Genomic DNA, 22,655 nt, shown 5'->3' with positions numbered 1-22,655 from the left:
CTGCTCTAAAAGAGAAAGATCTCTGGCAAATGCCCACATCACCACTGCATCCCCCTTTACTACCAGACCATGCTTCTGTGCCAGGCTTATGACGTTTTTCAAAATGCTTCTGGTTGCAAAAGGAGAAATGATGGGAGCCCTGGGGTAGGAGAAAGGGAAGTAACCACTCCATTTTGGGATCTGTGGTACCAAAGGAGGAGAAAGCTGGGCTTGGTCTGACATATACTCTAACTTTTAGGAGGGCAGATTTCAAAGGGTTCAGAAAGGAGAGGTAAGATCTCATGGTCTAGAATTTTAGAGAAAGGTAGATCAAGTGGGATGGGAAGCTCTCAAGAAGGTCTTTAGACACAAAGGGTGAAGTACTGGTGAGGTGAGAATGCCACTGAACTGCCCAGCCTGACTCAGGACATGACTGTCTATCCATGCCACTCCAATTCTGTACCTGGGCCTCTCCCCACTCTTTTTTCTCTTCATTTTTCAGTGATTAACATCCTCCTCCCGCCATCCCAGTGACTCTGAAGCCCTAACTGTCATGATTCAAACCCTGCTCTTCCCTCTCCACCTGCTCCCTCCATCCCACCCCACCAATGTGTTCCTAAATGCCTACTCCATTAGGAACCAACTTTAACCTTTTCCTTTCCTGCACTCACTGAGATGTGGGTCCTTCTTGATGAAACAATTCCCCTTGCCACACTTTCCAGCCCTGCTTGCGCTTCTACTCATACTTCTAACACGCTTGCTGGTCATGGGCAGGGGAGTCCTTGTTCCTCACAGCCATTTCCAGGTTCTCTCTCTCTCTCTAACATGTTACTCAGTAACTTTTCCCCACACTAGGAGACTTACACATACATGATAATCCCCGCCCCAAACACAGTTCCCCAACTTCCTCATTTCCTGTGACCTGCTCCTCTATCCCACCTCAGTGCCTCAGAGAAATGAACTTTCAAATTCTCTTATCCGATCACAATCTTGTCATTCCACCTCTCCCTCTGGCTTGGAACCCCTAATAGCTAGCCTTTATAAAATGCTTCAAGTTTGCAAAGTTCTTTACAAATATTATCTCATTTTGACCTCATAACAACCCTGGGTGTTAAGTCCTATTATCATCCCCATTTCACAGGTGAGGAAACTGAGGGATAAAGAGGTTAAGTAACTTGCTCAGGGTCAGAGAGGCAGTAAGTATTTGAAGCTAGATGTGAAATTCTGGTGCTCCTGACTCCCAGTCTAATGCACTAAGTCATCCATTTGGCTCTAACCTTGTTCTTTGTCCTCACTATGAGTTCAAATTGCTCCATCCCTCAGTTTTTTCCCAGGCCATCATCCTTGCACTGCCTACATTCTCTTGATCTCTTGGTCAATCAGTTGAATCCTACACTGTCCTCTTCTTCCAATTTCCTTGCCCCACCAAGCCTCAGCCCTGGATCACTCCCCCCATCCTTTACCTTAGTTCCTACACACACTCTGTAGAATGAAACTGAAGAAAAATCACAAAATTGCTGACTGCGTCCCCTACAAATTTCTGTTACATAATCTCAACTGGGCCTTCACTGAAACAAGGTAATCCTTTTATACCCCTCTCATTGACTCACTGTCCCAATTCACCAGACCACCTCATCCCAACTCAAACCTTCCATGGCTCCCCTTTCTCCTACTCCCTGAGCTAAGAGCCTTATCTTACATTTCAGTGAAAAAATCGAGACCATTCACTAAGAGTTCACTCCTTCCCCCTCCTCCTCTGACATCACTCTGATGCCTTCCCTATCCTCTCCCCCTTCACTCTTCTCACACATGAAGACATGGTCCTTCTTGGCAAGGCAAAACAAACAAACAAAAAAACCCTTCTAACATGTACGAGTGATGCCATCACACCCGCCTTTTCCAGCAGACTCCTCTATCATTCCCACTCTGAATAATGCTCACTCTATCATTGTCTACTAGCTGCTTCTCCATAGCCTACAGATATTTCCAGGTCTCCCCCTAATCTCAGAAAAGCAAAACTTGATCTGTACTTTTATTATCCCCATTTTACAGATGGGTAACTTCATAACCTGGTCTCTCCCTACCTTTCCAGTCTTCTTATACCTTACTCCCCTCCATGTACTCTATGGTGCTGTAACACTGGCCTCCTTGGGCATCGTCACTGGCTGTCCTCCATGGCTGGAATTCTCTCTGTCCTCATCTCTACCTCTTGGCTTCCCTCAAGTACCAGTTAAAATGCCACTTTCTACAAGAAGCCTTTCCCAATCTCTCTTGACACTAGGGCATTTCATCTGTTGAATAGTCAATGTACCCTGTCTACAACTTCTCTGTGCACAGGGATTTGCACATTGTCTCCTCCATCAGACGATGAGCTCCCCTGAGGGCAGGGGCTGGGCTTTTCACCTTCTGTTCTATCCCAGTGCTCAGCCCAGTGCCTGGAATGTAGCAGGCACTTAACAAATGGTAGTTGATTTGAAGTAGAACTGACTAAAAAAAGACCACTGGATTTATTGGTTAAGAGACTGTTGGTAACCTGGGAGAAAACAATTTCATTCAAGTGGTGGGGTTAGATACCATGTTGCAAAGTAAGAAGTGAGAAGGGAGGTGAGAAAATTGAGACACTACATATATAGAGGGCCCTTTCTAGGAGTGTGGCTAAAAAATGTCAGTCAGTCAGTCAGGGAATATTTATTAAGCACTTACTATGTACTAGGCACTCTGTTAAGATCTGGGGACACCAAGAAAAGCAAAAACCTGGTCCCTGCTTTTAAGGAGCACCCATTCTAATGGGGAAGAAAATGTGCAAGTAACTGAACATCCAAGATATACATACACACGGAATATAAATAGGAAGCAATCTTTTTTAAAATGAAATTTTAATTTTCAGTTGCAAACCACTCCAGTATTTTTGCCAAGAAAACTCAAGGGGGGGTCACAAAAGTCAGACATAACTGAAACGACCGGACATGTATCCTGTATAAAGCTTCCTTCACATATATCTATTTGTATGCTGTCTCTCCCATTAGATTGTAAACTCTTTGAGGGCAGGGATTGTCTTTTGCCTCAATTGGTGCCCAGCACACTTTAGTCCCAGTGCTTAGCACAGTGCTCAACACAAAGGCGACAATTAATAAATACTGAATACCTGAAATGGTACTATAACCTATATTTTTAAAAATAAATTTTATTTTCAGATTAGCATTCTCTCCCTCACACCACCTTCCCCAACTGAAAAAGCAAGAAAAACAAAGCTCCTGTTGCAAGCATGTATAGTCAAGCAAAACAAATTTTTGTTTTTTCATTTTTGGCCGCATTAGTCATGGCCAAAAAAAGGTAATCTCAATCCGTACTCTGAGACTAGCAGCTGTCTATGGATCTGGAGGTGGGCAGAACACTTCATCTTGAATCCTCTGGAATCGTGGCTGGTCATCGTGTTGATCAGAGTTCCTAAGTGTTCCAAAGCTGTTTGTGCTTACAATACTGTCATCATATTAAATTGTTCTCCGGGCTCTGCTCACTTCACTCTGCATCAGTGTATACAAGTCTTTCCATTTTGCTTAGAAACTACCTCTTTCATCATTTCTTAAAGCACAAGAATACGGAACCTCCATCTCCTGATTTCCTTCTCTGTAAGCTTTTTTCATAGTGTTTAAAAGTTCCACATACCTTCTTTTAAAAACTTTAGAAATGCCACACCAGGTTCATGCAGATCCAGTTTTCTGTCTCTGACAGTGGTCCTACCGGAGATGTCATAAAAGGGTACAATAGTCTTCCATACCCCAAAATTAAGGATGTACCCCAAATATCCTGTTTCCTTTAATAATCTTATGGATCTATCATCCACAAACTTATTTAAACCATTCTTAAAATGCTTTTTTCAATTTACCCCCCCTCCATGTGCAACAGATAAAATAAGTAAAAGTAACCCTAGCAGGCATTTGCTGGCATTCCCTTGCTTATCAATAACTGATATTCCTTATTTCCCTGAAGCACTGATAAGATCTTGAAGCACTTTAATCTGGCTAATAAAAAAATGAGAAAATTATTCATTATAATTTTCGAGTCATAAAATGAATCTCCTAATATTTTATATTTAAACATCAGTTTATTGATTATTTTGTCCTTTACTATACTTCCCAAAAGAATGTAGGCTCCTTGAAGGCAGGACTTATTTTTGGTTTTGTCTTTGTATCTCCAGCACTGAGCACAGGGCCTCACATACAGTAGATGCTTAATAAATGCTTGCTGGATGAATCAAATAATACTAGTAATGCCTGACATTTATGTATTACTCTTCAATCTATAAAGCAATTTGTAGCCATCTTCTCATTTGATCCCATCAAGCCCCATATATGGATAACGAAGTTATCATGCCATCATTACAGATTAGGAAACTGAGACTCAAAGTCACAGGAAATACCCTTCGAGGTCACACCTGGAAGTGCAGAGATTGGAGTCTAGGTTTAAAATGATCATCTTAAAACTGCAGGGTAGATTCTACTGCAATGTGCTTGTGGCCTCATCCATACAGGCACGCCCTCCCAGCACTGGTGCCCTAAACCCTGGCTTGGATTATTTCCCTTAAATGCATTACTTGACACAGAGAGTGCAGAGACCTCCGAGCTTATCCCGCTGGCCTAGTTCTGTACCTGAAAAAGATTAGTGTCATCTGCTAACTTAAGAGAGATCACTTCTTACAACTGCTAGTTTCCTTCAAAGCTCAGCCCACTTGTCATTTTCTGTATGAAGCTTTTCCCCATCCCCCCTCCCAATAAACTACCTTGCACTTATTTCACACATACCCAGAAATTTGCATATTACATATATATTTGTGTCTACATACACACATACGTGCACACATACATAGTCTGTGTTTCTCCATATAGAATGTAAGTTCCTTGAAGGCAGAATTTTCGTTTTTGTCTTTAGCACCTGGTACATAGTAGGTGCTTAATAAAAGTCTGGTGACTGCTTTCTGTTCCTGATCACTTATAAAATGTTGAGCAGTTATGGCCCTAGCCCTGATCTCCATAGTATCCCACAGTTTATACTTTTTATCCAGAGAAATGCCCGTTTATCGCTATCCTGTTTCCTTATTTCTGAGTGAGTTCCCTATACTTGAGATTTAGCTGCAAATCGTTCCTTTAAAGATTCCTGCTGTTTGAGGAATTACTGTGGCTTTCCATACGTCAGTTTCATTGTTTCTCATCTACTTTAATGATCTGTTTTTAATACGGTACTTCATATGACTACTTTAAAAGGCAGCTCCGAGGTACCACAGTGATAGAGTCCTGGGCCTGGAATCAGGGAAACCTAATTTCAAATTTCATCTCAACATACTCACTAGATGTGTGACTTTGGGCAAGTCACTTAACTTTGCCTCAGTTCCCTCAACTATAAAATGAGGCTAATAATAACATTTACCTCCCAGGTTTGTTGTGAAGATCAAAAGAAAATATCTGTAAGGTGCTTAGTTAGCACCGTGCCTGGCACATTAAGTAGGCACTATATAAATGCTAGCTCCTATTATTAATAAATAAAACTTTATAACCACGGTAGGAACCACTTTTTGGCTGTCCCACCTTTCCCACCATGGGAGAAAATGCCTTTGGCAGAAAGAATATCCAGACTCTGCCTCCTTCATTCTTTCTCTTTTCCTCCCAGTCCTGGTGGTTCTACCCAGATACTAGGCCTGGGATAATCCAGGACTCTAACACACCTGGGGCCTAGGAAAATACTGGTCCCCCTTCCAAAATGAAAGGGTCAGGATGAAACAGAGAAATTCCATTTACAAAAATGTATAAAATACCTGAGTTTTAATCTACGAAGAATATGTAAGATTTATATATAAACAATTTATAAATCACTCTTCAAAGCAATAAAGAAAGACAAATAATTGGGAACCTATTCATGGCTCATGGTTGGGCCACACCAACATAATAAAAATCATAATATCTAAATGAATGTAGAGATTTAGTGCTATATCAATCAAAAAATATTCAATTGAAAGAACAAAAATCTCATAGGAAATTAGAAAAACTCTGAAGGGAGCATGTTATTATTAATCAACAAGCATTTATTAAGCACTTACTTTATGCTAGGCACTGTACTAAACACTGGGGATTCAAATAGGGGCAAAAAATAGAAGAAAATAAAAAAATTCCAGACCTCAAATATTATAAAGCAGTGGTCAACAAAACTATGTGGTAATAGTTAAAAATGTAAGAGTGGGTCAGTGGGTACAGACTAGACAAGCAAAACAGCAGCCAAAACCAGTAGCACAGTATATGATAAAACCCAGAACATAAATTACTACGTGTGTGTATATATGTCTGTATGTATGTACGTATGTATATACTCTTCAGCAAGAACTGCTGAGAAAACTAGAAAGCAAAAATGAGGCTTAGACCAACATCTTACACTGTGTATCATCCATACAAAATGGATACTCAAACTGAATAGAAAAGGTCACAGCATAAAAAAATTAGAAGAAATGCTTTTCACACTAGAGCCAGGGGCAGAATCTTTTAAAAATTTAAATAATTCTTAAAAGACTGCTTTGTAGCTGTATTTGCTATAATTTTATTGCTCTATTTTGTTTTCCAAATATATTCCTCCTCCCTCCCTGAGAGCCATCTTTTGAAGGAGAATCAGACAGCAGATGCAACGCCTGAACCAGCCTCCCAGCTTCAAAGCTTCCCCCATTACAGTCTACCTTGCACATGGCCACCAAAGTCCTTTTTCTTAAGTGCAGATCCCCTAGTCAACCAATTGCAGTGGCTTCATTTTGGATCTGTGATCAAATGTAGACTTCTTGGTTTGGCCTTTAGAGTCACATACAACCTGGCCCCAACCGGAGGTTCCTCTCACCTTTATCACTCTATGATCCAGTCAAATTGGCCTTCTCTCTGTTCCAGCCCTACCCTCTGCACCTTGGGACTGGCCATCCCCGATTCCTGGAATGCATTCTCTCAGACAGTCCTTCTCTTCCTTAAGATGCAGCTTAGGAGCCATCTCTTCTGCATGGAGCCTCTCCTGATTTCCCTCTTTCAAGTGACCTTACATTTAACTACTTTGTGCATATTTGTATTTATTAACTTTATCTCATATAAATTTTTCTATGTACTTCTAATCTTCCCCAATAAGTAAGCTCACTGCAAGCAGTGACTGTTTCCTTCTTTAAGCTTATATCCCTGGCTCGTGTCTGACACATAGTAAATACTTATTCAACATCTGACTGATCGATTCTGCAGCCTTGATCCTCAGTCCTTTCAAGGATAGACAGGGGGTGTATTTTCTCACCTTTTCTTCAGGACCACATAAGTCATTACATAGCTGCCTGAATATAATGGAATCCAATTGCCCAATACAGTTTCTGAGAAACCTGAAAGAGTTCTGTAACTGATACAGAGTAAAGTGAGCAAAACCGGGAGAAAATTTATACAATAACAACACTGTAAAGACAAAGCCCTGAAAGGCTCTGATCAATGCAGTAACTGACTCAGATCTTGGAGTCCTGGTACCAACAAGGCAGGCTCCCCAGAGCCTGGCAGAGAGATGGACAACATCTTTGGATGTGGCCTAAGTGGCACATGGTTTTGCTTCACTGTGCAGATTTGCTAAGAGGGTTTTGTTTTTCTTTTTTCTTCAATGGGTACAGGGAAGAGGACTTTGATGGGGATAAGCTTGCCACAGCCCGAGTCACTGTGTGCACTGCCTTCCTGGCTCTTCAGTGAGTTTCTGCCTTCCAGGATTCTCTGGATTCTTCACCTGAATCATCTGGAGCAGTACATTAATAAGCCATTTTAGATCAACCAGTTGAGCCATTTCCCAACTGATGGGGATCCAACCCCTTGACTCCTGTTCTCTGCCACTCAAAAAGTCCTGCTGGAACTATCCAGGTGCAGCCCAAGGCCTTTCTGTTTCTGGCCTCCTCAGGGTATACATCTCACGGCAGGATCTCTGGAATAAGAGGGCTGCACCTCCTGACCTAATCCTATGCTGCTTTCCTAAATGGCTGGATCGACTCATAGCAACCTCAATAGCCAAGTCAGTCCTTCAACAGCCCATGCAACACTGACTGCTGCTAGCTTTTGTCATTTTTGCCAGTTTGTTGTGTGTGAAGTGAAACTTCAGCTTGTTCTAATTTACATTTCTCTGCACTGTACTGTTAATGATTTTAAGCAATCTTTTGTATGGTTGTTAATAGACTGTAATTCTTCTATTGAGGACTAACAAAGGACACGAAGTTTTCAAAAGAAGAATATAAATGATAATTTCAAAATATGTTCAAAATCACTTATAGTAACAGGAATGAAAATTAAGGTAGCTCTGAGGTTATCTCATCCCTTGCAAACAGGCAAAACCACACAAAGAAACCCAAAACAATAATGGAGAGGCTAAGAGAAACAGGTAGACAACCACCCTGATGATGGAGCTATGAAAATGAATCCAATTATTCTGGACGTCAACATGGAAATATTCAAGAAAAGTGACTAAAATGTCCACATCCTTCTGACCCAGAGAGCCCAGCACAGAGCATACAGAAACAAAGCACTGCTATATACCAAAACATTCACAGCAGCACTCTGTGTAGTAGTGACAACCTGGAGAACAATACAGATAGCCATCTACTGTGGAATGCTGAAAACATCATGATTAACACAATGGAAATTACTGTGAAATAAGAAACATCTGCATAATTTAGAGAAACGTGGGGCTATGTGTATGAAATGACGAAGAGTGAAAGATACAGAACCAAAAGCCCTAACACATACACAACAAAATGAGAATGAAAAGATCACAGAGAGGAAGGTGAGCTCTGAACAACAGAAAGACAAGGGAGGGAGAAACATAGCTCCCTCCAGAGTTAGGGGGAAAAATCTGGGTGACTTTGTCTATGTCTCCAGCACTTAGGCCAGCACATGTCACATGAAGGGAGAGAAGGTCAGCACTAGCCTTGATAAGAATGGAAGAGGTCCTTGTGGCTTCTTTGCAACACACATCTGGTTAAGGCATTACTTCCTACTCTGACATCTAACCATGTTTTTTCCCATTCCTCCCCAGCTGTCCTCCTTTGGGACTTTTCTGACTTCTTCCCCAAACCCCAGACATTCATTCTTGGGAAAACCTTATCTTCCCGTAAGATCCCAGACCTGGGACCTCACCCTACCCATGGTGTCCCTCAGCCCCTCTAATTGGAGGACGGAGCCACGAACTCCAAAGCCTTATTTAAGGAGGGAGCTTCAGATATTCCTTCATTTCTTCTGTACTCAGGTCCCCCTGCCTCCAAGGCCGGTGGTCTGTCCACTGTATTGCCTGGCTGCCCCATTTCTTCATTTCTCACCTGGCTCTGTACCACTCTGGGACTTGTCTGGTTTCTCCACCATGGCAGGTACCAGGCCTTTTGCGTTTCACCTTCTCCCATTAACTTGTAAGCTCCTTCAGGCAGGACTACTTTTCTTTTTTCCTATTTATATCCCAAGCACTTAGCACAGAGCCTGACACACAGCAGGAGTTTAATAAAAGTTTACCGACAAAGGATCTGCTTAATAAATGTTTGTTGATTGATTTTCTAGGTTCAATATTTTGGGAAGTGGGAGGAGAGCTGTTACGATGTAAGAACAAAGGGCATAAATAAGACTTTTTTTAAAAAATTAGTTGAAAGAGAGGTGGTAACCTCTACTTGTGCCTTTCAATGTCAGTAAAAAGGTTGGGTATTTTCAGAAGGAACTCTGCTAAACAAAAACACTGGAATGAACAACATCTACAAAGCACAATTTTCTGAATTAGAAAGATACAGCATGGGCACTGGACCAGAGTCAGGCAGACCTGGCTTCAAACCCCACCTCAGACACCAGCTTGATGAGCAGGGGCTAAAGCCCCTTTGCTTATCTCAGCCTCAGCTTCCTCAATCTGTAAACTCAAACTAATGATTTGGAGAGTTCCTCTCACACAAGGCTGTTGTGAGGATCAAAGACAAAATCTTGTATGGGAAGCACTCTGAAAATCTAAAGGGTTATCTACCTGTCAGTCATCATTTCCTCCTCACTGGAAGCAGGCTTGGGGTTATCAACAACACTGCCAGGCTCTCCAACTCTTCTAGGATGCTACTAATCTGATCTGACTGATCTCTGAGGCAAGGGTCTCTGCATTCCTTCTCTGGACACAGGACACATGGCAAGTTTTAGTCTGCAGGTGCCCTGGGTTTTCTCAAGTGCTGCTCTGGTCCTTGGATCCCTATTTAAAAAAAAACAAAAGGCACTTTCTTCTCTGAGGCCCAGGTTTCAATCTATCCCATCCTCACCTTACAGCCTCCTAGAGATTTTATAGTCCCTGGCCTAAGTATCACCATTGGGGAAAACAACAACAAAACAAAAACCAGAGAAGCAAGACCAAGTAATTCAAGCTAAGTATATGAAACATTCTGAATCCATAGTACACCAGCTCTCTCCTGAGAGGGAGGACAGTGGTTTCATCATCAATCAGGGACAGACTTGTTCTGTATGTCCCAGAAGGCTGAACTAGGACCAAGGAGCAAAATTTGCAAAAAGACAAAACATGGCTTAAGGAAGGACTTCCTGGTTTCCCTCACTTCCCTCTTGAAGGAAAGAATGGATAACTTCGTCATTCTGATGCTTCTTGCTCAGGCATGAGCCAGTCAAGATGGCTTCTGAGGTCCCTCTTAACTATGAAATACTAGGTCAATCTTCTGTCCAGACTGGTCACTGCATTTAATCTGAGTTCCATCCATTACTGGTGTTTTCATCCTCTGCATGCGGTTCTCATGATTCTTTCCCACCAATTCCTTTTAGCTATATCCAGCTGAGTTTCTCTAACCACCCATATTATTTGTAGGTGGGCTGTATCCCAGGAAGATTTTTTATTATTCTAACCTGATACTCATCTGAGCATCTCTAAAGGCCATGGGACTCCAATGGCTTCTGGCTGGTGAAGAAGGCCGACGATTCCCTCCACCTGTTTCAAGTGGTTGGACTAAATAACCTCTTTCAGGTCTCTCCCAGCTGGCACTCTGGAGCATATGCTCCCTTCTGGGCTGCCAGTGAGTTGCCCTCCTTGTCCAAGAGATGCTTCTAACTCTTGGTTCATTTGTAGAACTGAAATAACCTTAATTCAATGATAAAAGTTCTATCATTTGACCAATCAATAACATTTATTAAATGCTTCCTATGTGCCAGGATTCACTAGTTTAGGTTAGCAAATTTTCCTACTTCCATATGTACCCCAGGAGTATAACTTTTCCTCATAGCTTCTTAGTTACATCCTTACAGTATATACTTTAAAATATATTAAAAAAAATTCCAGACATATACCCATTCAAGAGAAAGGGAGCATGTTACATCATTTACAAAGGCTACATATAACCCGGATGTCTGAGAAACCCTTGTCTTTCAAAATGTCTTTGATTCAGTCTTTCTTCATTAAATAACTGACTCCTCTCTCTTTATTTGGAAGGTTTGCTTTTCAAAATAACATCCTAATAGTAAAGGTATCTGACCCCTAATTTTTATGGAAGCAATGTGATAGTAAAACTGTTTGTATAAGTATGTTTACAACTATGAAACTACATACGTTTCAAAATTACAACGAAATATTAATTCAGAGTCTGGAATCCAAAGTATAAGATGACACACGTGACGTTATTAGAGAATCACAGCCTTAGAGCATGAAGGGAGCTCAAGTGTGGATGAGGAACTGAGGTCTAGAGTTATTTCTTCAAAGTCACAAGGATTTTAAGCAGCAGAACCAAGATTAAAACTGAGGTCTTCAGACACCACATCTGGCCCCCTTTCTACTGCCCCACTGAATGCTTCCAAATTATAATGACCAAGGGTGGTCCCGAAAAAGAAACAGACGAAGACCCCTCCCTGCATTTTGCACTTGGCAAAGGTCAGAGTCTGTGGATGTGGAACATGGGAGAGAATGTAAGATTTTTTTCGATATGCACATTAGTTTTGCTGAACTGCCTTTTTCCCTCTTTTTAATTTTTTGTTATTTCTCTCTGGAAAGGAGAAGAGAATATATTGGGAAATGTAGTCAATGTTTTTAAAAGTGTGAAAGTGATCAACATAAAAAGAGAGTGTAAGAAACATCCTATTCTAATCACGGCAGTACAATGGATGGAGTGGAAAGGAAAAGGCTCTGCCCCATGATCTACGTAGGAAATTCCCTCTGCCTGAGAGGGGGGCCCTTCCCCAGGGTCACGTGGCCAGCAGGTGACAGAGGCTGAACCTAAGCCCAGTCTTCCTGACCATGCAGCCAAACATCTAGCCAAGTCTCCTCTCGTAGAGGGACTACTACAGAAAGCCAGCCACTGTTCACCCATGAGCAACACACAGAGTTTACCACATGCCACAGGAGAATCAGGCACAAGGAATGTATAGGACACCTTTAATATTCGAAAAACAGGAAAAGCACAAGGAACACCCTTATTTCTGATAAATAAATATGAGTCCCAAAAGATGCTTCCACGGCAATGGACCACAGACCTAATCCTCGCCTTCATTAGTCACCAAGCAGCAGTTCCTACCTTATTAACCTTCTGTGCCCAGATGGTTCTGCAGATTAACTCGGCACTGGCTGAGCATTTCTTCCCTCTGTGCCTCTACATAACAGCATATTAGCAGGGGCCAGTTAGGACTGAGCTTGCTTTTCTACTTGACTCAAATCAAGCTGTCCTGATGCTTCAACAAAAAGCTTTTGATTCTAGTACACAAAGTCTGCCTCCTATAACTGGGTATCCTTGGGCAAAGCACAATCTTCTCTGAGGCTCCTCCGAGTCTCAGTTTCCTCACCTGTAAAATGGAGATAACATCAGCCCTTCTTCACAAGAAGTAATGTGTGTATGTGAAAGGTGTTTTAAAAAGAAAAAAGTGCTCCACAAATGTAAAATATCATCCTCATTAGTAGCAGTAGTATACCTCCCCAAGTCGAACAGGAAACTGAGACTGAAAAGCCTTCAAGACCCAAAGACACTCAAGATGCTAAAGAGCTAGTGGGTGCTGACAAACCCCATGGTATTGGTGAGCAGCCTCACTGTTAAGTGAGCCCCATCTATCCGGCTGTTTCTCTTCCATCAGTGCAGGGTGACCTAGCCAAGGAGGCGCTGGCCTCAGAGTCACTGAGACCTGTCTCCACATCCCACCTCTTCCAAATACTGAGTGACCCTGAGCCAGTGACTGAACCACTCAGGGCCCAACAGCTCTGAGCCCAGGGTTCATGATCTTTTTGGTGTCCTGCGCTCCTCTGGCAGTCAGGAGAAGCCTATGGAGCCTCTCCCAGAACAACGTTTTTAAAGGCATAACGTAAAACACAGAGGATTACAAAGGAAACCAATTAACTCACCAAAATATGCTAACAAACAAGTTCATAGCCATCAGCTTAAAAATCCCAGCTCTAAGACTTATAAATTACAGAACTGTGGATCTGCCCAGGGAGGAAGCAAGTTCCTCACCAGGAGCTCTGTACATGAATATGAAATCCCTATCTGGTCCCCCCACCCCACCCCAAATGAGGGGCTGACTATATACTGAATACAGATGGACAGTTGTGTGGGACCCTTGGAGGCCAAGTAGTCTCAAGTACTTGTTACAGATGAGCAAGCAGGCCCAGAAAGGCCAACTAACTTGCCCCAATCCCACGGATAGGAAGCAGTGGAGCTAAGAGTCTAGTGGGGAACCTATGGCCTTGAGGCCACATATGGCCTTCTAGGTCCTCAAGTGTGGCCCTTTGATTGAATCCAAACTCCACAGAACAAACCTCCTTAATAAAAGGATTCCCCACCCCTGGTCTAACCTAAGTCTTTCTCACTTCAAACATAGCACTCTGCTGTCCACTGAGTTATTCTGTAGCTCTCAGAGAAATCTGGATCAAGTGTTTTTTAAAATTAAACATCTGTTGGGTTAGCATAAGAGCCCACTGCTACAAAAAAATGTTCCAGTTCTTTCTTTAAACCCAAAAGGGTTTAGATGAAAATCTCAAATATTAAAAGAAAAATGTAAAAATTCATGCTCTCCTTATAGCAAATGCTGGATAGAACAGAGAGAATCACTGAGTTCCAAAGTGCGCAAACTGACAGCTGGATATGTATCCCATTAGCACCTCCAACTCCCCAAGTCCATTATCTTAGCCCATCAAACTCCCCCTCCTTCTAATCTCCCCGTTTCAGTGAAGGGCACCACGTTCTCCCAGGCGCCCAGATACAGAGCCCTGAAGTCATCCCTGAACCTCCCATATTGAAACAATTGGAACAAGTGTTGTCAATCAGTCAATACCAGGAGCTCCATACAACTGATAAAATCCCTAGTCTGTATCTCCTCTTCTAAACATTTTCATCTCCCCTAAAATTTCCTATCACCCCCCCCACCCTCTCAGCCAAGAACCTGCCCCCTCATTTTACTGACAAAACTGAGGCCATTTGCTGAGAGCTCCCTCTTCTCCCTCCCTCCTCATCTCCCAGCACCCACTGGTTGGTCCTCCACTCCTGTCTCACGTGATCAGGTAGCCCTGCTCCTAGCCAAGGCCAATACTGGACATGCAAACTGATTCAATTTCATCCCATCTTCCCCAGCTGATTGCCTTTTCTAGCATCCCCCACTCTCAATAATCTGCAATCTCCCCCCTCCCCGCCCCACCCCCATCTACTGCCTGGTTCACTACTACATACACACACACACACACACACACACACACACACACACACACACACGCCTATGTCTCTGGCCTTTTCTCAACCCTCATTCTTTGATGCTGATGATCAATCACCCTCTTCTGCTTTGATACCATTCTCTTCTATCTAGGTTTTCTCTCCTACTTCTCTTCCTATCTATCCTTCCTTCCTATTTACTGCTGGATCTTCATGGACCCTATCTGTGGGTATCCCTCAAGGTCCTGTCCTAGGTCCTCTTCTCTTCTCCCTCTATTCTATTTCCCTTGGTGATTTCATCAGCTCCCATGAATTCAATTATCACCTGTAAGCTGATGATTGCTGACATCTACTTATCCAGCTCTAGCCTCTCGTGCTCCATCTCCAACTGCCTATTAAACATCTAGAAGTGGATGTCTCAGAGTCAACATAAACCCAACTTGGGCAAAATGGAACTGGTCATCTTTTCGCATAAACCCTCTTCTCTTCCAAACCTATGACTGTCAAGGGCAACAGTCCCCTGCCAATCTCCCAGGTGCCTCACCTCTTCCTCATCCCACCTTGGCAGCAACTCTCCAAGATGCCCCCTTCTCTCCACTGGCACAGGCTATCATCACCTCAGGTCTAGACTATTCCAATGGCTGGCTACCAGATCTGCCTCAAGTCTCTCCCCACTCTGGTCCATCCTCCACTCACTCAGCTGTCAAAGTCTCCTTCCCAAAGCCCTGGTCTGACCACTTTACCACCGAATCCCCACTCAATAACCAACCTCCCTGTTATTGCCTGGATCAGATATCAAAATCTGGTTGGTTGGCTTTCAAAGTCCTTCAGAATCCAGCCCCTCCCTATCCTTCCAGTCTTCTTACCACCAGCATGTACTCTGCAATCCCATGACACTGGCCTCCCAGCTCTTCCATCTCCCAACCCTGGTCATTTTCCCTGACTCTCCCCTGTGCCTGGAATGCCTTTCCTCCTCATCTCCATCTCCTGGCTTCCTTCAAGTCTACAAGAAACCATTCCAGATCTCTTTTCATTCTTACCACCTTCCCCCTGCTGACAACTTCCAATTCACCCTGGATAGAACTCGTTTGGACATAGTTGTTTACATCCATCTCCCCTAACTGACTGTGAGCTCTTTGAGGGCAGACACTGTCTTTTTGACTGTTTTGTGTCTTCAGTGCTCAGCACAGTGCCTGGTGCTTAATAAATGTTCGCTGACTGACTCCCAAGGAGTTTACAATCTAACGAGGTATATATGCAAAATTCATACAGGGTAACTTGGGGGGGAAGTCTCTAGCACCTAGGAGATCAAGAAAGGCCAATTATCTAAGGTGCTACCTGAGCTGAGCCTTAAGGAAAACCAGCAATTCTGAGAAAGAGATAAGGAGAGTATACACTCCCAACACTGCTCCTATCTTCTCCCCTTCCTTAGCCACCATTCTAGTGCAGCCCTTCATGATCTCTCTCTGACTGGATATTCTAATAGCCTAATTAGTAGGTCCGCACGCAGTTTCACCCCATCTCCAATCCATGTGCCACCCAGGTGCCAATAATCACCCTATTCTTCATACAAACACGTACAGATCCCTACCCTGCCCCTATCTCTACCCTTCAAACCTCCTCACTTGACCCTAGCATGCCCTTAAGCTATATCACCTTATCGCTTTCATCCCTTTCACAGCAGACCACCTTAAAAAAAAGCCTCCTACCTCCACTTCCCCTCTTCTTTCTCACTTATTCACCCTGCCATGGGGCTTTGAGCACATCACTAAACTTAAATTCCCTTCTCCAAAGTTACCAGTGATCTTTGAATTCAATGGCCTTCGATTAATCCTTGCCTTTCTAGAGGCCTCTCTAACAGTACTGAGCAGGCTCCCCTCCTGGGGTTCTGCACCACTACTTTCTCCTGACTCTCCTTCTGCCTGTCCAGCTGCTGCTTCTCATCTCCTCTGCTGCATTTCCGTCCAACACCATCATCATCATCAATATCCCCTAACTAAAGGTTACCCCAAGGCTCTGTCCTAGGCCCTCTTCGCTTCTCTGACTACACCCTGATTACCTCACCAACTTCCATGGGTTCAGTTACCCCATATATTCAGATGACTCCAGATCTAGAGAACCATCATCAGTCTTTCTCCTGAGCTCCAGTCCCACATCATTAACCACCTAATGGACACTCTGACCCAGATGTCTCCTAAACATCTAATTCTGCTGAGAACACCACTCAGTGTCTTTTCCCCCAAATCTACCCCTCTTCCAAATTTCCCTATTCCCAACGAAGCCACATCTGTCCTTTCATCCCTCAATTCCTTGCTCTCTCTTCACCCTGCCTATCTAAGCATTTACCAAATCTTGTCAATTTGGCCTCCACAGTTCCCTTCTCCACACTCACTCAGCCAGAACTGAAGTTCAGGCCCTGATCTCTTACCTCAAAGTTCTCCCCTCTCCAATCCCCCCTGCACACTGCTGCCAAAGTAATGTTACTAATGCACATGTCTGCCCATGTCACTCCCCTGCTCAATTAACTACAGGGCTCCTTCCCTAGGATCAAATGGAAATTCTTGTTCGTCATTTAAAGCCATTCACAACCTGGATCCAATGTACCTTTCCAACCTTTTGACCTATTATTCCCTTTCAGACACTACTATTCATCGAGCTGGCCTTCTCACACAGAGCAGCCCATCTGCCACTCTACACTGTCTGTCCCCATGGCTGGAACGCCCTCCTTTCTTACCTCCACCTCCTAGAACCCCTAGCTTCCTTCAGGGCTTGACTCAAACTCTCCCCCTCCTACAGGACGCCTTTTCCAACCCTCATCTCCACCAGCTGCCAGACTCCCCCAACAAAGTCACCCTGCATTTAGTTTGTCTGTGTGCACTTGGTGTCACTCCCTGAGACAGGCAGGGCCTATTCCATGTATACCTTTGTATCCCTGGCTCCTAGCACAGAGTATGACACATCGGAGACTCTTAATAAAGGTTTGCTTGCTGAATTCCTAAAACATACACCTGAAAATGACATTTCCCTGCCCAAAAATCTTCAGTAACTCCTTACTGCCAAACTACAAACTCCTCAGACTAGCATTTACACTCCTCCACTACCTTTCTACTCCCTCTTTTTCCTTTTTTTTTTGGGGAGGTGGAGGCAAGGCAATTGGGGTTAAGTGACTTGCTTGCTTAAGGTCACACAGCTAATGTCAAGTGTCTAAGGATGCATTTGAACTCAGGTCCTCCTGACTCCAGGGCCGGTGCTCTTTTCACTACACCACCTAGATGCCCCATCCCTCTTTTTACTATACTAATTTCATATTACTCTCCTTCAAGAACCCTACATTTCAGCCACACTGGCCTATAAGATCCTTCCTGAACTCAACATGCCAACTCCAATCTGCATCTGTGCCCAGGTTGTCCAATAATCAGTAATGCTCCCCACCGTCCCCATCCCCCCCAACTCCCCCATCTCCACCTCTTAAGACTACAGAGCTTCCTTCAAGGCTTGGCTCAGGCACCAGCCCTCTCAGGCAAAGTGTCCCCTGGGCCCTCTCGCCTCACCCCACTCACACTCTCTGCCTTGTCAGCACTTTCTTCTTTCTTTCTCAAACTATCCTGTCCTCACTTCTCTGAATACCTGTTCTACTTCTTCAGCACAATGCAAGCTCCTTGTAGGTACTGCAGCTTCATGTTGCTTGTCCACCCACATTCCCAGGGCCATTCACACCGTACGGTTGGGATGAACTGACCAGTCTGAGGCCTCTAAGTAAATGAAAGCCTCACAGCCTGGAAGAGCAGCAAGAGCTCTAGAGATAAGGCCATATTCCCAAGAATGGCTCTCTGAACTTCCTGCTACCTGTGTGGCTTCACCCTCTGTCAGTAAAATGCAGTGCTAGGCAGGATTGGCCCCTGAGATTCCTTCCTGCACTCGATGATATAAGCCAATGAACTGGCATCAACTGAAGGGGAAAGTCTAGGTCTCTGCTGAGTCAAAAACACCAAGAAGTGTCCAGCAGACTGTCAGCTGTGGCTCATCATGAAGACACTATAAAGTTAGCCCAGGGCACAGTAGGATGAGGTTTTCAGAAACTTCACTGTTACAGAATCAGAATCCCTGAACATCAGATCTAGAAGGCATCTAATTCAGCCTCCTCATTTTAGTGAGGGGAAAATGGAAGCCCTGAAGGATCAAGTGACTAAAGGTTTGGGTTCTGGGGGTTTTTGTGTCTATCTCTGATTTTGTGGTTATAAAGAGCTCCCCCAGCACTAAGAGGTTAAAGACCTGTCCAGGGTCACAGGACACACTCTGTCTTGGATGCTAAATTAGTGAACACAGGCAGGCTATTCTGCCTCTACTCTGTGACACTTCTTTCCAACCTTCCCCTGGATTGGAGATGGGGTGAAACTGCGTGCGGACCTACTAATTAGGCTATTAGAATATCCAGTCAGCTAGATATAAATATCCAGTAAGCTAGATATAAACTCTATGACTGAAAATCAGGGCACTTTCCACTACCCCACATCAACAACAATGAAAGATGGGAAAAACAAGTCTTCTTTGCCATATAAACCAAATTAATTAAAAGCCATTACTGTGAGTGCCAAGCTACTTTTAAGATCATTTTAAAGGACAAACACAAAATACTGTCTAGAGTATTCAATGAAAGAGGGTCTCCAAACACTTTCTAGATGTTTCCCATTAGTATTCTGATCTTACAATTGCCCTACAAATGTCATACTTATGCGGGACAAATTCACCAAGAGAACAGAAAAAACAGGGTCCTGAGAAATCACAAAAAGAAAAAAGTTCACTTCAAGCAAATAAAACCACTATTGACGAGCCCTGCTATTCCTAAAAATCCTGCAGGGACCTTATGTATGTCAGGCTTTTAACAACAACGAAAACCCAAACACAATTTTGCTTCCACCTCAAAGAGTAATACATTCCAGGTTACAAGTCACCAGATTTCCTTATACCAAAAAGTTCATAAACATTTAACTTATTTCTGTGATTTATAAAATCTCATGTTTCCTTTTATGTTTCTAGCTCAGCAGATAAAAACATTTCATTTTATTATTTTAGATTCATTTAGTCTAACTGAAAAATCTCCTATTTAAGTATAGCACACATGGAGGAGAATCTTAGAAAAATTTAAATGATTCAGGAGCTACCTACAAAGAGGGTGGCAAAACCTGGTCCTTTCCCAGGGAAGCAAAGAAACGGCATGTACTTAGACCAATTAGTGAGCAGAAGGAAGAGAGAAGAATCAGGCTCCTGAGTGGCTTCTAGATGGACTGTGGTCATTCTTTTTGGCTGGAAAGCCAAGGTCCCTTTCCAACTAAAAAACTGTTAAGGATCCTTCCAAACGGCAAGGGCCACACCGGACTGCTGCCCAAACGTCACACACAAACGCAAACGCTACAGGGAGAAAGCATCGATCACTCACTAAGTCCTAGTTCAGTCCTCATGCTCTTTTGTACAAGTGATCCATGAAAAATTAATGAGTTACGCCATTTCCAGCGCAGTTCTGAATGCTGCTGCAAAGCGCCTCAATTTTAAATTTACCACCGAATCATAAAATGTCCCCTCAAGACCTGAACAATCGAGAGGAGGGGGCGGCTTTTCCTCCAGCGGACAATCCTCGCTCAGAGCACCCCCGCCCCCCAACACCTCGGGGAGGCAGAGGTAGGAGGAGGAGCTCGGCAAAGCGAACAATAACAAACGGTCCCCGGGAGAGTCCCCGCACACACCCAGGACCCGAGGGGCCAGCCCTCCCTCCAGCCGCGGTGACAAGGTCCGCAAGCCGGCGCCACCTGACCAGCCGTCCGGAGTGGGGGGAGGGGCTTGGGGAAGCCAAACACAAAGAGAGCGAGCCGACAGCAGCGAGGCGGGGGGCGGGAGCCCCAGATTGGGGGGGGGGGGGCACTGCTGCAGCGGACACCGCCGCCCACTCCAGGGGCGGGCACTGGCTAGGGCGGCGGCGGCCCCGCCCAGCAGCCAGCATGGAGGGGCAGGGGTGCAAAACGTTCTTCCCCGCCGGGCGAGCGGCAGAGGGTGGACCGGGATCGGAGCGGTGGGCGCGGAGACTCAGGGTCCAAAAGCCTGGGCTGGAGGGGGTCGGGAGCACCCCCACCCCACGCTCCCGTGCCCATTTTACAGATGAGGAAACTGAGGCCCCTTCCAGCCAGGCTGAGCCCGGGCAAGGCAGGAACCACTTACCCAGCAGTAAGACGTTCTTGCCCGATGGGAGCTTGGAGCGGGAGCGGGTGGAGACCTCGCTGAGGATGCAGGACCTGGCAGCGGTGATGGACACAGAAACGGGGGAGCCCCGGGTCAGGGAACACCCCCAACCCTGGCCCAGGGCAGGGGAGGGACCCCAGCCCCGGGGTGGGGGGGGCAAGTGGGAGACCCCGGCCCAAGTGAGGGGGGCGAGAGGGACCCCACCTCCTGGAAGGGGGGGAGAGACACCCTAAGTGGGGCAAAAGAGGGACCCCACCTCTGGGAAGGGGATCAAGAGAGGGACCCTAACACAAGGGAGGGGGGCAAGGACTCCTGGGGACCCCAGCCCCGGAGGAGGGGTGACACAGGGAAGGAGGGACGTCCCGAGGGAGCGCGCTAGGGCGCCCCCAGGAGGGGGTTGGGTCGGGGCGGCGGCCCCTCCCAGCCTCGCTCCCCCCCCTCCCCTCCCCTCCCCCGCCCTCCCCGCCCCGTCGGGCCTCGGGTCCCGCCGCCGCCCCTGCCGCGGGATCCGGTTACCAGAGGTTCTGTCCATCGTCGTCCTCGGCCTTGTCGCCGCCGCCCGTGCAGCCGGCCGGGGCGAAACCGTTGGCGGTGGCGAGGGCCGGCGGCGAGGAGCTGAAGGAGCCGGCTCGCCCCACGGCCGCCATCTTGATCGGGACTCTCTCAGCTCCCGCGAAGCTGAATGAGCGAGGCCCGGGCGGCGGCGGCAGCGGCGGCAGCGGCGGCAGCGGCGGCAGCGGCGGCAGCGGCGGCGGGACCCGGATGTGAGGCGAGCGCCCGGCGCCTGGCGAGCGGGAGGGGCGGAGCCTGCGTCGGGGGCGGAGACACGTCCGGGGGCGGGGCTCGGGGTCGCCCTTGCCGCGGGGCTGCCCCGGGCGCGGCCCTGTGACGTCACGGTACTAGGCGGACCCGCCGGGCCTGGCCCCTCCTCCTGGCCCCGCCCTTCTGCCTCAGAGGCTGTGGCGGTAACTGCAAGGCTTTGTGGGTGCGGTCGGGGCAGCCGGGACCCATCGCCCCCCGCCCCTCTCGGTCCTCGGGCCATCGCTGTGCCTCCTGGGCCTCAGCTTCTCCGTCTGGAAATGAAAGAGGGAGGGTACTGGACACGATGACCTCTACGATCCTCCCAGCTCCGGACCCGGGAGACCTGGTCACACCTGCGCCCATCCTGGGACCCTGGACAGTACAAGCTGAGAAGGGCCCGCCCTTAGAGGCCAACGACTCCAACCCCGCCCCCTCCACACGTTTAACAAAAGGGGAAACCTCGGCTCAGAAGGGAAAGGGCTTAGGACCCCGGAGCTGAGAAGGGCTGGCCCTTAGAGGCCAACGACTCCAACCCCCTTGCTTTACAGATGCACAGGGATGAAAGGGAAGATCATAGAGGGTCAGAACTGGGAGGAACCTTGATGGGCCTCAGTTTACTCAGCTGTAAAACCAGGCAGTTGCATTAGATGGCCTCCGAGCCATCTGTGAACCACTTCCTTTTTACAGACTCAGGGAGGTGAAAGGACACAGAATCATAGGTTTTCGGAGGTGGAAGTTACCGTTGAGATCATGACTGCAACCCATTTTATAGACGAGGAAACAAAGCCCAGAGAGTAGAAGGGTTAGGGCACCTTGCCAGTTAGTGGCAGAGCTCAGATTCAGCCCAGGTTCCCTGACTCTGAATCCTGAGCGAGTTCAGAACCCACAGATGCCCATGCCAACTGACAGCTGCTGTTTATGCACACAGTATGTCTTCAATTTCTAGCCTCCATTCCCGTTCACCTGGGAAGGGCAGGCC

The 22,655-nt window shown here is 45.9% G+C and overlaps 1 protein-coding gene and 1 non-coding gene across 2 annotated transcripts in view; one reads left to right on the top strand and one right to left on the bottom strand.

Moving 5' to 3' along the window:
• Positions 1 to 21,686, bottom strand: part of DYNC1LI1 (dynein cytoplasmic 1 light intermediate chain 1) — a 52,317-nt gene extending 30,631 nt beyond the window's left edge. The window contains exons 1-2 of the mRNA XM_036759723.1: positions 21,392 to 21,686; positions 20,855 to 20,928 (exon numbers count right to left, since the gene is read on the bottom strand). Coding sequence (XP_036615618.1) covers positions 20,855 to 20,928; positions 21,392 to 21,522 — 205 coding nt within the window. The 5' untranslated portion in view covers positions 21,523 to 21,686. The remainder of the gene's footprint in view (positions 1 to 20,854; positions 20,929 to 21,391) is intronic.
• On the top strand, positions 8,904 to 9,031 carry LOC118852491. Its single transcript, XR_005010567.1, has one exon. It is a non-coding gene; the product is annotated as a U6atac minor spliceosomal RNA (small nuclear RNA).
• Positions 21,687 to 22,655: the final 969 nt, after the last annotated feature.

The sequence above is a fragment of the Trichosurus vulpecula genome, chromosome 5 (genome assembly GCF_011100635.1).
Source record: "Trichosurus vulpecula isolate mTriVul1 chromosome 5, mTriVul1.pri, whole genome shotgun sequence".
Lineage (NCBI taxonomy): Eukaryota > Metazoa > Chordata > Mammalia > Diprotodontia > Phalangeridae > Trichosurus > Trichosurus vulpecula.
The sequence above is the reverse complement of the archived record's forward strand: the minus strand, read 5'-3'. Positions and strand labels throughout refer to the sequence as shown.